Source organism: Coloeus monedula (assembly GCF_965178545.1).
Source record: "Coloeus monedula genome assembly, chromosome: 21".
In the NCBI taxonomy this organism is placed as follows: Eukaryota; Metazoa; Chordata; class Aves; order Passeriformes; family Corvidae; genus Coloeus; species Coloeus monedula.
In genome coordinates, this window is record NC_138801.1 from 147,297 (window position 1) to 165,611 (window position 18,315).

The 18,315-nt window shown below is 37.9% G+C and overlaps 1 protein-coding gene across 5 annotated transcripts in view; it reads right to left on the reverse strand.

Annotated features, from left to right (window-relative positions):
* Nucleotides 1–18,315, reverse strand: part of RALGPS1 (Ral GEF with PH domain and SH3 binding motif 1) — an 85,161-nt gene that overhangs the window by 26,692 nt on the left and 40,154 nt on the right. For all 5 annotated transcript variants that reach the window (XR_014227021.1, XM_082295450.1, XM_082295449.1 and 2 more), the window contains exons 10-11: nt 11,037–11,174; nt 9,207–9,300 (exon numbers count right to left, since the gene is read on the reverse strand). Coding sequence is in view for 4 of the 5 variants with exons in the window: in XM_082295450.1 (XP_082151576.1) it covers nt 9,207–9,300; nt 11,037–11,174 (232 nt within the window). In the remaining variant the exon portion in view is untranslated. The remainder of the gene's footprint in view (nt 1–9,206; nt 9,301–11,036; nt 11,175–18,315) is intronic.

Genomic DNA, 18,315 nt, shown 5'->3' on the forward strand with positions numbered 1-18,315 from the left:
TCATTGCACAGCAGTGGACACACAAAAAAAGCTGGAAGGTTTCAAGCTGCAGTGTCCTGCTGTGCACCCCAAGGGAAGGCTTTCTGACTTCAGATAAAAACATGGAAAGGGGTGGAGGGAGAAACCTATGACAGCATTTCAAAATATCACATATGGCTCAGCCATCACTTTCCTTATTACTCTTTATTGGGAATACCTTTCAGTTCCTTCTCTACAACATTCCAACATTGTCAACTATGTTTTAGTGTGAAGTCAGTTAACAAAGCTACGGTCCATTTCATGATTTCAAATTTCTATTCTTCTGACAGTACTGGATTCTTTTAACTACCCAAAGTAATGTACTCCAAGTAGGTGATGAATCATTCCTTTCCAGGCTACTTTTCTTTCTGTCAACTTAATTTCTGTGACCAGGAAGCAGTAACGTAACTCTCCCAGAGAGTTACAAAAATACAAGTCAGTACATTATTCAAATGTTGATCACACAGGAATTTCTTTCAGTATGGGAAAAAGGCAAAAGAACTTAATGAAGTCCTCCCCTGTTAGTAAGGCCCTACTGTGTGAATTTATCTTCCATGTCTGTAGAAATGTTCCAGTTGCATCCTTTGAACAGTAGTTACTCTTCTGTTCATTTTTAAGGCTGATCTGTTTCTCACTATATTCAAGTTTCATTGTTGCCATGCTGTGAGCTTGATTCTTGCAAAGAAAGCTTTTTAATTTTTTTGTATTGTTTTGTTTTAATAATCTTCTGCAGCAACTGCCACGGATGCTATTCAGAAATTTGGGTACTAAGCTCATTTTACCGGGTTAGCTTATATTTGACAAACCAAAGTCCTCAGGCAAAGCAGGCATTTCAAATTGTTTCACAGTTTTTCTCCAAATGGAAGCAGACAACCCTTCTGCTGATAACCTGCCACTGTTCCACAATTGCTAATTTCTTCGATGTCTGTCTGTGCAAGGGAGATGTTACCGGTCCTTTCCCGCATGCCATGACAACGGCATTTTTAGTTTCTGCCAGCTTTGAGGAACTCATCTCTGAAGCTCTTTCCTTACCCTGTATCAAAGAAGTTACTCAGTTTTATTACTTCCTCTGTGGCAATAGCCACAGTTTATTTGGTCACTGTGGAAACATTCATCTAATAAGCCCACTGTTAAAAGATATGATCGCAGTTCAGTCCACGCAAGCAAATAGCTGCTTCTTCTTACAGTGATGTGATTTGTAATGCATTCCTCCTGAAAATTTTTTGCTTGGTTAGAACAAAATGAATTTAAATCTGCACGTAAAGATTAGAGACCATATTTCTTCTTAAGCATGCTGAACTGAACTGTGCTCATTAAGCAGGTCCAGTCTATAATTTCAGTTAATACAACTAGTTACAGAATCACGTATTTTTCACAGTAAGAATGGCAGGACTACCTCACACACCTGATAAGGCCAGAAGTCACTTGTCTAACGTCACAATTTTTACCAATTTCATCAGCTTACTGCATATCAAGCTCCCAGACCCAGTACAACCCTTACATGTTTGAAAAACAGCACAGGTGAAATACTGCCTGTGAATATGTACATCAGGGGAAGCGCTATGACCTGCTGACAGATTTAAGGCAAGCGCATTCTTATACCTTCTTTAGTGACAAAAGCAAGTGAGATCAACTTCCATGCAACTACTTGCACTATACTATTTCTCTCTTTCTGTCTAAAATTATTCTTGTAAAGAAGAAAAGGGGAATGTAACAGCAGGAAGAAAGACCTAACACCTTTATGCTTTTAACAAGGTTTTAGGAAGAGGCATGCTATGATTATACCATCTAGAAAGCACCTGTGTTGTGTGCTGCACTTAGAAATTCACTAACAGAGCAACAAATGTGTCTTGAGTGCTATAAAATGAGATTACACCACTCTCCACCGCTCATCTCCCCAGAATATGTGAAGTTAAATAATGTTGATTATCTGTTTGGTTATGTTAAACTACAGTCTGAATCTTAGCCCTTTTTAAGTCTCTGACAGTTTGGACATCGACTTCCATGATGCCAGAATTCTGCAATGTTTCCAGAAAAACTATCAACCTAGGAAAATACAGGATGTATTAAAAGAAGAACAAATAAATGCGAGCCTAAATATATTTTGGTAAACATAAAACACTCATGCTGACATGTTTATATTTAAAATAAACTGTTGAGAAAAGGGAATATATTCTGATGAGATGTCATTCCTGAGCCACCTTCTCTTCTATTCCCCCTCTCCTCCAGAAGACTGGAAACAATCAGAAACATTCTTTATTTCAAAGAAGAGATACTGACAGTCAGTACAATTTCAACCAGTCCTGGCTTGTTTGTCACCACCCAAATTCAATTTTGCAATTCCTCTGACACTCCATTTTCCATGGAGCAGCCCAAGTTCCACACATGCACACAAATGCTCAGTGTCTCCCAAACAGGACTCCTGGAGCCAGAATCTGTGGCCTCTGAGAGGCTTAGTGTGATACTTTCAATAGATCAGTGTAGACTTTGAGCCCTGATGTGCTTATCACCAACGTGCACCATCCATATCTTCACACACCTAATGACATTCTCACAGCTGACTGCCCAGTGTCATTCACTAGCATTACTTTAAACAAAAAACTACTTTGGTTCCAGCATGCCTAAACCACTCAGAACTCATAAAGACACTCTTTTATGTGTATCATCAGAAATTCATCTTGGAAGTCACTATATTCAGCCAATATCACAGTACTGTTAGGATTTCTTTTTTGTTTCAGGAATTCTTTTCAAAAAAACAAATCTTTGCTTTACCATGGTAAGGAAGCCTAGTTTTAGTGCATGGTCTAAATGCCGACATATGAAATTTCAACATTCCAAAATTATACTGCAAGAGTTCAGCTAAGAGACATGTCAGGATAAATCCTAGGTATCAGCCTCAGAAACTGTCCACTAGAAACTGAAATTTCGAAACTGAGGAGTTAGTATTAACAATCTAAGGTGAAACAAAAATTACAAGTAAAATCTCTAGGAAGAAAAATCAGCATGGAGATTTACTGAATTAACAAACACCAATCTACCACTGGGAAATTAAGACAATGCTTCTACAGAATAGGCACAGGAAGAGTATATGAAAGCTTTATTCTTGGATAGTAGAAGGATGACTGAACAGCTTCTGGTTTTTTAAGCCTGATACTCAAAATATTTTCTGGAACATGTTAGGGCTGGTATGCTCTGAAAAGTAAGCTGGACGGACATATATTTCAACCCAGTCTTAAATACTGGGCCATACAGCTCATTTTAGAGTAACCTTCCTGGTAAGCAGGAAAAGAGGAACCTAACATAATGCAGAAAATAAAACAGGGAGTCAGTCTTGAACATAGTTCTCTTTCATGGAAGTATGCTCTCCAGTACAGGATGGAACCACTGCTAGGACAGTAAAGCCACTGTTACGCAATTTTTCTTATAAAAAGCAAGTGAATGAAGACAAAGAATTGTCTTACACAGAAGTTTAGGTGCTCCATGAGGAGGCTGAATATAACTTACTCATCTTTGCTGAAACAAGGAAGATGTTAGTCACAACAAAGCAGTGCAGTTGTCAAAGCTGTCCCTCAGGGCATTTCTGACCATTATTTGTGTACCAAACAAGATGGGTCTGGCCAACCTGGAACTTTTTGGGCTGCCTGTCTAGCATTTAAACAATAGGTTGCTGGAAGCTTCACTGTCCCCATGCATCCCCCAATATTCTCCTGGAGAGGCTGCAGTCCATGGCTTGGACAGGTGCACTCTTCACTGGGAAACACCTGGTTGGATGACTGGGCCCAGAGAGTGGTGGGGAATGGTGCCACATCCAGTTGGGGCCAGTCCCTAGTGGTGTTCCCCACAGCTCAATACTGGGCCCAGTCCTATTTAATATCATTGTTGATGATCTGGACAAGAAGATCGAGTGCCCTCTTGGTAAGTTCATGAAAGACACTAAGTTGGGTGGGAGTGTTGATCTGCTAGAGGGTAGGAATGCTCTGCAGAAGGATCTGGATAGGCTGAATCAATGGGCTGAGATCAACAATGTGAGATTCAACAAGGCGAAGTGCTGGTTCCTTTCCGTTCCAATTCAGTTACAATAACCCCATCCATTGCTATAGGATAGGGAAGAGTGGCTGGAGAGTGGTCCAGGAGAAAAGGAAAAGCAGCTGAACATATGCCCAGGTAGGCAAGAAGGCCAATGGCATCCTGGCCTGTATCAAAAGTACTGTGGCCAGCAGGACTAGGGAAGTGATTGCCCCTCTGTACTGGTGAGGCCAAAACTTGAATCCTGGATTCGGTTCTGGAAACCTCACTGCAAGAAAGACATTGAGGCACTGGAGCACATTCAGAAAAGGGCAACAAAGCTGGGAAAGGGTCTAAAGGATAAGTCATATGAGGAGCAGCTGAGGGAGCTGGTGGGGCCTAGCCTGGAGAAAAGGAGGCTCAGGGGGGACCTTCTCTACAACTCCCTGACTGGAAGGTACAGCCTCTTCTCTCAGGCAACCAGCAACACGTCAAGAGGGAATGGACTCAAACTGTGACAGGGGAGGTTCAGGTTGGACATCAGGAAGAACTTCTCCACAAAAGGGATTGTCAGGCATTGGGAGGGCCTGACCAGGGAGGTAGTGAAATCATCCTCCCTGGAAGACTTAAAGAAACAACTGGATGTGGCAATCAATTTACCTAGTCTAGTTGACAAGGTGGTGCTCGGTCAAAGGTTGAACTTGATCATCTTGGAAATCTTTTTCAACCTGAGTGATTCCATGCTTCTATGACTGTATTTTGTGTCCTGTGGAAGAGGCAGTCAAGCCACAACTACAGCTACTGAACCATACGGCCACTAGATCACTATGAATCTCACACTAACAGTGAAGGTTTTCTTCTGCCCTGCCTTTCACCACAGTTCTTGGTGGAAAAGATCAGGGGAATATAGCTGCCTGGGAGGCTTACTGAAGATGAGCTGCAACCAAGCTTCACCGTTACAAGTACTAATGTAAGTACTAATACTTAATGTAAGTACTAAGCACCTGCCATTTAATTCCTGTTCCCATAGGACTGGAACTAATGTGGTACAGCTAGCACTTCTACAGCACCAGCACTGCTAGGAGTCAGTATAACCTTTTAATTGCCTATTAACGTCTCTTGAATGTTTTCCCATAGCATCTTGCCTATCTGAACCTAAATTTGAGCTGATTTTTCTGTAAGTCATCTTACTACTATATTGCCTAATATGCTCAGAAGAACTGATTTATAGGCATAGATAGCAGCCTGATTGTCCTGTCCTGTCCTGTCCAGACAGATAATACTGTAATACAAATAACAGTCTTCAAACAGGTTTCATTCAAAAAACAACTGTGAGAATACAAGGCCTGTCCTAACAATGACAAAAGGTCAGCAAAAAAATTTGTAGGAATGGCTGCAAGATATGTCTGGTTAGGAGAGGATGTGGCATTGCGCCACAATGTTATATACTGCTAAAACTGAGCAGCTTCTGCAGAAAACAATATATGGGCTAAGCAACAAAGATCTGTTATTTTTAGGATATGACATCATTGCCAGGGGTTTTCTGGAGCATTCCTGCTTGCTGACAAGCATGAACCTAAAGGAAGCAATTGGACTGGCACAAAAAATTGTAGAGAAAAGCTTTGTTTATATAAAGTGGCTGCCATATATTCCTTTCCAATGTAATTGAGGTTCTCATTTGGCAAAATGTGTGTTGGGATTCTGCCAATATATTCCAGGACAACTATCTAAGTGTCTCTCCCTGACAGCCTGGTACTGAGATAGTTCTGTTCTTCATGCCAAAGGTCACACATAGCTCTCTGCAGAGAGCACTAATGCTGTCCCTGGCTCAAAAAGAGCAGTCACTGCAAAGAAAAAGAGGGAAGAGATTCTTACCTCTGCATTTTTAAGGCTTACAGTTTCTTCTGGCACGGGACCAGAAAATACTATGAAACTAAAGTTCCATTAAGGGAAACTGAGAGGAAAATGTGGTATAAAATATTCAAAACAAAATCCAAAAACTTCTTACCAAGTGCAAAAATGGAAGAGGAATGAGAGTTTTCTTTAAGGGTAGATGTGATGCATTTTGATGAATTTAAATTAATTAATTAAAAAAAGAAATTAAAGTTTTATTCTGATGAAACCAACATGGTAGAAAAAGATCAAAGTTCTCCAATGTATATAAGCTGTAGCAACTTTCCTGTGGTAAGAATCAAATCTTTCCCTCTTTTTAATACCTTTTGTGACTTTAGTCCAGTTTTTCCTTGCCACAGTGAAGCCTGGAAAGAAAACCACTAAACTTGATTGAATTAATCTCACAAATAACTGAATCCAAAGAAAAAATATTAAATGATCTTTAAGATATATCAAATACCTTCAAGCACTATCAGCAAGGTTGCTGCTAAAGTCACATTAATATTCAAATTTAAAATGGAATTACTTCTAGTTTTTACAAATATTATGTTATGGTATCATATGCTTATGGAAAACACTTGTTTAATTATTTTTTTCTGGAATAGTACAGTTCATGAAAGCTGTTGTATACATGGTGTTAACACTGTTGCATCATCAGGAAACTCCATCTAAAAATCAAATTGAATAATACAAGCAGTTTCTTTAATCCAGTCCAGGAGTTGTAAAGCCTCTACTAACTACAGTTCTTCACCTTTAGCAGTGACTACTCAGTTTAATTTTTCTCTGTCTTCACAACTTTAATGAAGCACGGAAGTATGTGGGAAATTAGTAAATAATGACCATTTGTTAAATCTTAACGCTGAGATTTATATCTCAGACTACCCTTAACAAAAGTCTTGGACTGCTTGATCTTTTCAAAGGCTGTGTGCACTGCTCATGGCTGATGTGCATCTCTTGCACAATGTGTCTGTGTGTGAAACATATACAGTGTCATGAGACTGAATAAAGGAAGAATTTATACATTCCACCATCAGTACTCTGGCAGGAATTCTAATTCCATGGAGCAGATGAATTTTGCTATGAAAACATTAAACACATTCCTTTTTTCCCCCTAATTATTTTCCTACAGAAACATCACTATCCTCAGTATCTGTGACGAACCAGACACAAAGGCACAAAGATCTCAAACCATCACCAAGCATGAGCTTTTGCAGTGAATGACCCAGTGCTCATTCAGCTTCTTTTGTGGAAGTTTACCCTAAGCAAGTGGACAAATTTTAGACCTTTTATCTCTATTTGAAGTATGCCCTGATAATACTTTGAGAAGTTCCAAAATAACGCCGTGTTCAAATGTTTTTACTTTTAGAACTATTCTCTCAGGGAAAGCAAAGTTCCACATGCATTCATCACAAGAACTCCTATTGACAGATCTGGTCAAGGTATAGTCCTGCATGCCCCGCGGCTGGAGCCAGAGCTCAGAGGAACAGCTGGAGTTACCAGCAACTCAGCTATATTCAAAATCAAAAAAACAAATTGTCTGACCTGTGTTATGCTAAAACATGGGTTGTCTCTGTTACGATGACACCTTTTTTCCCATCTCAGCAGAAGGTTGCATCTGTATGCCAGCAGCATCAGCACTAATTGCAGCAAAACGTAAATGGTTGGTGCAGGTCACTCTTCATATGCTTGTGTACATGACCCCACACTGGTAATGCACAGTCTTCTGATTACCAAATATGCTCTTTTCTTTTCACAGACATTAACTGGTAGCCTTCACTTCACTAACTGATCAGGTTTCAACTTAAAATAATTTGATTATTTGTCTCACTACTCTGAATAAGAAGAGGTTCCAGAATTCCATTACTATGGTAGTTACAAACTGTATTTCAACATTTAACTTCTAAAATTTTCTATGCGTTTTATCCTTGTGTTACCATTAAAATTTCATTTAAATTGCTTTTTACCCTCCCCATTTTCTTCCAGCTGTGTGTACATATAGTGATTCTCTTATCTAAACTTCTCCTTTCCTAGGCTAAGGCCCAACCTAGTTCTTTACATCTGGTGTCACCAGATAGATTTTATTCATCTGATTGCACCAGCATTTATTTAAACTTTCAAGCATGCAAGCATGGATGGCCAGAAATGCATACAATGCCCCATGTAAGCTCTCACCAGCTCCTTCTGAAGCAGTATAAACAACCCTATTTTTTCATAGAAACACTATATTTGATATAGAGTAGGGATGAATTAGTCCTTTCATGCTGTATCTCACTTGTGACTGCTATCTACTGATCAACACCAGAAACTAATGTTAGAATAATTATATAACATTTTGGGGTTTGTGTCACTATCACTTTAGTCATCAGGTCATCAGATTCTTCCTTTGTGATACCCAAACCATGTTCTATTTCAATGAACCCTTCCATCACTGTTTTATTAGCATACGGTCTAAGTATACATCAATTCTGAGACAAAGTTCTTAATTGAAGTATTTAACAAAACTGGTAACAAGACTGGTTTTAAAGTTCATTACCAACTTTGCTCTCTAAAACATATGCTAAAATATTTTATACTAGTATCGTATTACTGAACATATGTTTGCCTTGAATATTTCAAATTCTGCTCGCCTAAATAGTTCCTCTATTTGTCAATAGCTAATTGTATAGCATTGTATCTACCTTGGTTGAGCTATTTAAAACCTTGGCTGCTAGGCCTGTAACTTAATTTGCTAGTTCTTTCAGAATTACTGGCCAGGGGTTCTCACTTCCTTTAACTGGAGTACATTCACATATTGACCGATGTGCTCTCTGGTGTCTGCTTCAAACCTCTGTATGGGTTAACTCTTGTCTTTTGTAAACATTGCTTTAACGTGCTTAAACCCCCAAAACTTAAACCCCCAAACCATAAGTACTAACTTATTAAAAATAATAATCTGAAATTGGTAGATGTTCTTAATGTATTATTTATAATGCCATAGAGGCAATACTAGACATCTTGGGGATGACTTTAGGGTTATTGAACGAAATTCCCAGAACACAATCATCATGTAATAGAATAAAGACTAGATTTTCATCTACTCTGAACTGTTAACTGTTACTTTTCACTGCTATACTTCACTTTGTAAATCTGCTTATAGTCGTAAAGAAAGACTGTCATTCTGGATTTTACTTAGCAGAAACACCCTAAAACATCTTCAGCCAAGGGCTTTTTGTTCAGCTCTTAATAAAACTAATGACTAAGTAATCTTCCTGTTTAATTTCCCAATGCCTGAAGAAAAGAACAGTACTTACTTGTAATTGTCATCTTCTACAAATTTCTGAAGTTCTTCAATGTAACGGACAGACTTCAAATACTTTTGCACATGGGGAAGTGTTGTGAGATGATCTGTGGAGTGTTCAAGCAAACAAACAAAAACCACAAACATTTATGTAATCCAAAATTAATTATTAGTTCAGAGTTTTCTTTCTGGTTCTTACTATACCTTCATGGAAACAGAATTTGAACCTCCTTAAAGAATAAATCAGGCAGAAATAGTACTTTTACTCTAAAAAGGTGTTAAACACTTAACTGAGCGAAAGTGATGCTCTCAGTTGTTAAATAAAATACAGATGCATTTCATCATCATGAAAGCTCATGAATTTTATTAGATGCTATCTCACTGGTGGAAAAAAATTATCTGCTGCAAAACCTGCTTGAATTTTGTGTTCATTGTTCTGGGGAAAATCAAAGCCTGCAGCCATAGCTATTAGTTATAGCTATATTATAATATAACAGCTATAGCTATTTTTTAAATATATATATAAATATATTATAATATAATGGCCATAGCTATTATTATTGGTTCTCAGATTTCCAAGAACTGAGGAGACTTGAAAGTTATTAAATTACTAATTAATAATTACAGTGCTGAATACCAAGAATGAAAGACACTAAGTTCAGAATGACAGAAAAACCTCTTGACACATGGTGCATGGACAGGAACATGCCTTGTAGTACCTCACTTAACTTTCGTGCTCTTGTAAAGATAACTGTTTTAAAGGCACCCATTATCTCAGAGTATTGTTTCAAGACCATATTTTAATTTTCATCCTGATTTTAACAAAAGCACTCAAAATTAATGCATAGCACCGCAGGAAGCTACCAAAACTGTAAAAAGGAAAGGGTCAATGAAATAACGAGGTTTCTTTGTCATCCAAAGTATTCAGAGACAAAATGAAACTCCCAATAAGAAAATGACACCTGAATAATCTAGCTATTCAGAATCCTATGTTATTATGCCTAGTTCCTACCTTTAAGTACTTTGAAATACCGAAGTTGACAAAAAAGGACAAGGGCTGGATACTTAAGCATACACAGTTAACATCTCACCTTGTTTTTTCACAATTTTTTTTTAAGCTCTCCAAAACTGCAGCTTTTAAATTGAAGGCTTTTCAGCTCGTTACATATATAAGCTATGAAAAGTCATACTAAGTCACCAAGAGTACACTGAGTATTCATTAAGACAGCAAAACCAGCACATTTCTTGATATACAGCTTCACTGGCAGGCTAAAATTGCAGAAATTATTTTTAGACTAAAATCCTGTTAACAAAAAGAAACAGCCCCTCATTTTCCAGACTTCATCCAGGAGTGACATACATGGAAAAGCTTAGCACAATTGAACAACTGCTGTATAGACTGAAATATTTGTATTTCATTTTCTAAACGTATCACCAGGATGCTAACAACAAAATGATAACCAAATGAACACACTCCACACTCTAGACACCGTATCTACTGCAAAGTAAAGGGAAGATATTAAGATAATTCTGATTGCCTCTGGTGGAAACAATAGAAGCCAAATGCAATAGCTGCACTTGAAAGTATGTCATTTGTAGCCCACATGTAGCAGTAAACTCTACACACCCTCTCTTATAGCTCTTACAATTTAGAATACGTGCTTATCTGCCCAATTTACTGGTAAGACTGAAGCTACACAGAAGTGGAAGCTACATCCCTTACTAGTGTTCAACTCTACCAATGTTAGCCTCTTGTGCTCCCTCGGGGCCAAAATCTGCTCTCACAATTTCACGCTAAAGAAATTTTAGTTAAGGCTTGACAGGTATAACAAAATTTACCAACCATAGTTGCAGGATACTTGCAGATCAGCTATTATTCGGAGAATATTGTTCATTTGATTGGATCTTTGTTCATTCTCCATTATGCTGTCTGAAGCAGGATACGCAGAATCAATGTAGATTAAATCCAAGAGATAAATTCCTGAAACAAACAAATCAATCAATCAACCAATTGTTCTAGTGTTTCAAACAGAAACAGCTGCATAATTTTTAATGAATATAGCAACCAGAAGTAGTTTACCCCCACTGTGGTCTGGGCCCATTAAACAAAGGAGAGCTTGGAATTTGCATTTTGAAAAATCCTGTAATTACTGCTTGAGTTCTATGACACCTCTTAAAAACACAGAAAAGGTTTTTTGCACTTAGGCTACTGCCTACTATGAGCAATTTGCAGGACCATAACAAGGACACTAAAAAAAGAATGAGAGCTGCCCCAGCCGGTGGAGCTGACAGTGGGGGGACAGAATGCTGCTGGGCCCCATGACCAGAGCCCACTGCAATGCTTCCTGGGTCTGCCACCAGTCTGGAAGATCTCCACTAACTTTTCTGCCCTGAGACTTAGGAATACTTTACAGAAATCCCTTGTAAGACTTTTTTTCACTCAAGCTGAGTTTGCCACATATCTGTTTCTTCAGATCTCTGCCACCTTGACCAGTACGTTGCTCATTGGATCACACTGTGTTATGTCCAGTGTTAGCCAGGCTGCAATACCTAATTTCTTTAGGTTTTTAGCTTATTCATTCATGCATTCTGGAAAAGCCTTACACTGCTTAAGGAGGAATGAATGAAGAAATCATATGACCTGTCACTGAAAACTGAAGAAACAGACAAAGAGGCAGCAACAAGCCAGAACAAACTCAGTTTGTTATGAACTGTTAAATGCTTTGCTTGGAAACCATAAGGCCATAACTAAACTGTCTCTCAAGTCCCCAGCAATCTGTGAATTTGGACTATGAAAGAACAATATGCCCATTAGACCCACTGACATGATAAATAGGAGAGTGGTCCAGTGACCAAAGGTAATTTAATAATCCCACCAAAACCGAAAGGGACATTAAGACCTTGTAAATGAGTGGAATAGAGCTGGATTAACAACTGAACAACATACAAACCAACTGGAATTTCCAGTAACGCTGGGTTAAAGAAAAAATAGGCTTAGAAATCAGGTCAAGTTTTACAGTTAGTTTAACTTCTTGCAATGACACAGATCAGTCCTTCAAAAATTTTCTTCCCATATTAAGAATCTTCCCTTGAAGAAGCAATATATCTCATAAATATGAGTACAGTTTATAAAGCAGAGGTTCATGTGACTCAGATGACCCTACCAGTTTTATCTTAAGAGTAACCTGGGGTATTTATTGCTTTCTCCCAAAAAGTACCTTCTAAAAACCATTCTCAACTTTTCTTCATTTCTATCTCTACACATTTCTATCTCTAGAAAGACAGAATGATGTATCATCAAAAGTTATGAATATTTTCAGTAGTTGTTTTATTTGCTCTATTTTCTTAAAACAAAATGAAACAAAACCCCCTATGTTTTTGTAATTCATATTAATAGTTTGCAGTTCTGGACCTACTGATTAAGCATGCCAATGTGCTTCCCTCAGATACAGTAATATCCCAAGCCAAAGGACAAGTGAGTTTAAAGGAAGAGGGAGTAATCGGGGTTTGCTTTCCTAGATTATCAAAATATATACAAAAGCAGAGAGATAAAAAGAAAAAAAGAGTATGACTTTATCTGATTAGAAGGCAGTTTTCTACAAGTTTGTCCAGGGCAGCAATACCTGCTCTTTCTTTGTCCTTTTTCACTCTTGTGTAGGTAAGATATTAGTCATACTAATTTATTACATCTCATACTAAACTTCACATAACATACTAGAGAAACACAAACAGCACTTTTGTCCTGCTTTGTTTCCACATCTCAGTCTTACTTAGATTCTAGAGGGGAAAAAACAACCCCAATTATTATTTTCAGCTTTTCTGAACTTATCCATTACCAGGGGCTCACACTGGGAGCTGCTCCAGCCGTCATCCCACACACTCAAGAGATCCTAAGATCTACGCATGGCCAACATGGACCAGGCACCTTACACCTCAGAATGAAGGAAGAACTCCCAATTTCCCTAGTATTAGAGTGGCTCTGTAGCAGTTAAGTGTTGAGCAAATCCTGAGTCCCCAAGGTTTTGCAATGGCCTAGAGATCCTACCTAGACTGAGGTTCCATACAGCAGCTCTTCGCTGTCCCCTCTTGTCAAGTGGCACATCAAAATGTAGTTAAGAGTTATAACTGCAAAAATTCTATTTGCTCATAGCCTCTACACTGCAACATGCCTTATGGCAGCCTGAGTCAAGGCCACTTTCCAGCTATTTTGAGCAAGTATGCAGCTATTCTCATTGATATCAAAGGTTATAACCACTCTGTAGAAGTGGTTATAAGCCTTTTTTCAGGACAAAGAATCTGTTTTTCAGGACAACATATAGACGAGGATCACAAGATACACAAGCATCAAAAAACATGAAAGGCGGTTAGCCTAGGCCCTGTGAATTCCAAATAAAAGTGTAAGGAAACGGGCTCTTGGTAGGTAGTGGGGTGTAGGAAGAAAAAACCCAACTGATAGATGTCAAAAAAATTAAACTGAATGTAATATGCTAGAATATAGAAGAACACACTCTTTGTAATTACACGCCAAGCTACACCTTTCCCATATTTTTCTGCTCCCCCCTTTCCTTTAAAGCAAGAAGGATAATTGGGTTTTTATGATTTTTTTTTTTAAATCTGGGCAGTGATATTTTAAACTCTTCTATATATATGATGTGATAATAGGTAGAGATAAGAATCAGTTTATTTTGCACAGAGGAATGACAAAATTATTCCCTTCAGCAAAAGACATCAAGACCCATTTCTCAGAGGAAAGCCTCAGGGCTGCCCCATGCCAAAGCAAACACACAGCACTAGCTTTTCAAACTTTGGCTCATATATGTGCTACTGTGCACTGAAAAAGCTAAGATGTGAAGCCATCGGGATATTTTCCAGAGGGTGAGCTCATGGGCAGCTTCTTCCACAGACAAGTATCATTTTCCAGTGATACTCACTTTTCTCCATTGTCACCAGAACTAATTTTGCAGCTGGATACTGTATGCAGACAACAGTGTTCATTAGTTTATGATATCATGAAGTAACAACACATACAAAGGAAAAGCATGGCCAAATAATCCAGGACTAAATTTATTAATGAAAATCACTCTGTGTAAAGGGGACCAATTATTTTTAAGCTGGCAAAAGAAAACCAAACCTGTAACACTCTAACACCAAGCTTTTAAACTTCTACTGGAGAGATCAAACAAAGCAGTAATACTGGTAACAGTTTAAAGGCAGGAAAAAACTTGTATGACAAAAAAGTGAACTTGAAATGTAGTAGTCAATGCCATCAAGATAGTACATTTTGAGTGCTCCATCCACCAGACAACAACTTCCAAGGCTAAATTTTACTGAAAGAAATATTTATGGAGAACTGCAGTGTCCAGCAGGATGCAAACCTAAGTCTGTGTATTTGTGTCTTGATTCACAGTTAAGCTTCTCCTATTATTTTCTTTATTCAATATGCAGGGCTTCTAAGAAAGTAGCACTGAGACAGGGAATAAATAAGCATATTTTGGAGTTGATGGGTACTAACAAAGAGGTCTTAAGAAAAATATTCCCAAACCTTTGAAAATCAGTGGTTATTCAGCTTCACCCAGTTCTGAAGAACCTGAGCTGGAGCACGTAAGCTTTGAAATGGTCACAAACAACTACAGTGTGTAATTTGTTCCTCATTACAAAAGTCTAACAAAACATGGTAAGAAAGACAAAACACTTTCAGTCTAGTAAATCACATGTACGAAGTTATACTAATGAGAAAAGCTGGGCAGGTATTACTTTAAACAGCAGTAACAGAAATAAAGAGAAATCTGTTTTTTAAGGCATTTGCCTGGAAGTTAGAAAGCCTGGGTTCAAGTTTTCTGTTCTGTCACAGATTTCTTTGACCTGAGCAGCACCATTTATTCTTAAAAATTCAGAATTTTAAATCTCTTTGGGGGTTTATGACAATTTGCAGGCACAAGGTGTAATCCAAAACTTACAGTACCTAAAATTGTTTCAGAAATATACACTGTTGCAAAACTGATCATAAAAAAATCTGTGCAGAAGAAGACCGAAAACTTGCAACATTCTCAACTGTGTCTTTTTTACTTTCTAATTTTTAAAACTTTTTTGTAATGAATATAAAACTATACTGTAAAATAGTAGGGCTAACAAACCAAAAATTAGGTGGTTAAACCACACCACTACTGCATACTTGATATATACTTTTGTGCATAGTGCTCTGCTATGGGTCTGTGCAATTGTGCAAATGCAAGTAAGCTAGGAAACAGCTGCTGTACGGTATTTTTGTAAGTCAGACATTCACTACTTTGCAACAAAGAATAGCTGACGGAGAAGTATTTCACACTAGCCTGGGGACTTCAATTTATTATTCTTAAGGTAACATTTTGATCGAGTACTGCAACAAACTATCGCATTTATTTGGTAAATATATATGTACTATTACTGTGAAAACTACAAACTGTAAAAGGAGGTAAAAAATGCTGTAAAAGGAGGTTAAAAAAAGCTAAATGCTTTAATGAACAATTTAGCTCCCTACTTACAATCATGTACACTTCTAAAGATATTCACAGCCCCTGAATGTACATATGCTGCTGTGTAACACGGATGCCTGGGCATAGAGCATTCCTTCAGTACAGGAAGCACTGTCTGCAAGACACGCAGTAACTGGCACACATAACAAAAGAGAATCTATGGAAAGCAATTATTTTCCATTTTTGCTCCTCACAAATTGAATAATGACACCGGTTTGATAGGAGAGCCAGAAGAGACAAGGATATGTTTCCAATTTGTAGTCAACTATATTTATGAGAGCATTTTCCTACATACAGTAGTGTGGTTGTATTGCACTAAACAGAGCAGAGGACAGAGGGACAGTAACTTATCAATTAACTATGTGGTAGAAAGTCCAAATTACTACAGTCAGCAGTTTGTAAAACCAAAGACGCCATTGTCAGGAGATTAGCTCATAGGCAAAAAAGCCAACTGTTTTGTGGTATCACTGGTTTCAAGTCGACTGGATATTTTCCATGGATTAAGGGCTGGAAAAATTTTCTACAAAACCAAATGTATATACTGGTTAACCTTGGTAGGATTCAGAATACTCTAAAAAAACCTGAAGACAAACCTTTGCTAAGGCAACACCATGTGATCTATAACACACAGAAATGTATTCATTACAAATGTCTCAAGAGAGACATTACACAATTACGACATGGTCCCATGGATGGCAGTCAAGGTGATTACAGGATTGGAAAGCTTTTTTCGTAGGAAAAAAGGCTAAAGGAATTGGGTTTGTTCAGCTTAGAGGTTTGATCAGCTTAAAGAAGTGAAGGGGCAGGAAGGGAACCCAACTGCTCTTCCATAATACCTACAAAGCAGTCACAGGGAAGATGGAAATGCTCTCTCCAGAGTGATAGCAACAGGTCAAGAAGTAATGGGGGACATTCTCTCTGCATATAAGCAAATTTATTCTCTGCGAATACACTTAAATACTGAAATAGGTTTCCCAGAGGAGGAGAGCAATTTCCCTTGCTGGAAATATTCAAGATATGGCTTGACTGGACCCTGGATAACATAATTTATGGCCCTGCTTTCCACAGAAGGTAGACCAGATGATATCCAGGGGTCTCTTCCAGCCACAACTCTATTTTTCTACGACAAGTTTGATAAATGTGCTAGCCTATACCTGCACATCTATTATTGTAGGGGAGTTTGGAATACAGCAGTTATATGAACTAATTTGCTGCAGCAGGAAGGTTCCATGTATACAAGTAGACAATGGACTCTGATTTTAACTGTGAATATAGCACGTACTTCAAGCAATCTCTTGTATCATGAGGTATAAGCAAAATTTACCTTACAAAAAGGTAGACCTAGAGAGAGACCACCTTATTTTGGCTCAATTAGCCTCAGCAACATCAACTAACAAAATTAAAATTTGACATTGATCCCATGGTCCTTCCTGAATAACCTCACCCTATTGAATCACTGGAATTAATCATCCCACATTTGTCACTGCAGCAATGAAGCCTAATATAGAAAAAACAGATCAGCAAGTGCAGCAAAACCCAAGCAACTTTCAAACTAAGATACCAGTGTGAAAGAAAATGTTACGAAGAACTCAACTGGAATTACATTCAAGAAGCTGTACCCCAAATCATCTCTGACTGGTGAAAATCATTTTGTTATCTACTGAAACAGGCTAAAAAATTCTGAAGCGGTCTGGAGCCTTCTACCAAAGCTTTCCTCCTAAAAAAAAAATCAGATTTTCTCCAGAATACTGCCAATTTTTTTTTTCATTTTTCCCCAAAACCCAGCTATTTCCTAATGCTTTCCCCATGCATCAGGAAAAATACATTACAGAAGATTAAATGTTTTAAGAGTGATGCATTTTAACATTTTAAAACATATGCTACCCAGTGTCAGAAAGCAGAAAATGCTTCAAAAAAGACTATAGGAAAAAGGCAAAGGTACAATAGCTGTTTTCCAGATGTTGTTTCCTGTCAGCAGTAAGTGGTGGTTAGGGACTTCCTGAGATAGATCTTATATAAACACTTTTGGGTTTAAGTCTGGGTGGTAATTTTTCTTTACAATGTTTTTTCTCTGGATCCATCCATTTTTTCTTTTTCCTGCTACTCCTAAGAAAACACTTTTCTTTTTTAAATTTTTGGGTTTGAAAGATCTTGTGGCAAATGAATCCAGCAATGGAACTGCACCCTGTCTGGAAAAACAATCTGATTTCTCAAAGTTTACCTTTTTAATATTGGCACATTCTTATCTCTTTCTGCTTACCTTGAATTTCTGATTGCTGATTCAAAGTTAATTTTTATGAAGATGTTTTATAGTATTTTCACTCATTCTCAAAGTCAAGTCTTTCAAACCACTCATTGCCAACTGCATTACACTGCTGAAGACAACTCTCAGACTTCACAGCCAGAAATAACTGGATGTTAGTACCTTTCTGCTAGTAGGATGTTTTATTCTCTAGTCATGGACTTTAATGCAAGCTGATCTCCAAGATTCTCTGTATGAAAGACAAATCAACTATGAAATCTTTTGCAAATCACATAATTCAGCCTAAAGCCTTTTAAAAAACCTATGAACTGCACTTCACAGTATTATAAATACAAGGAAAAGGCATG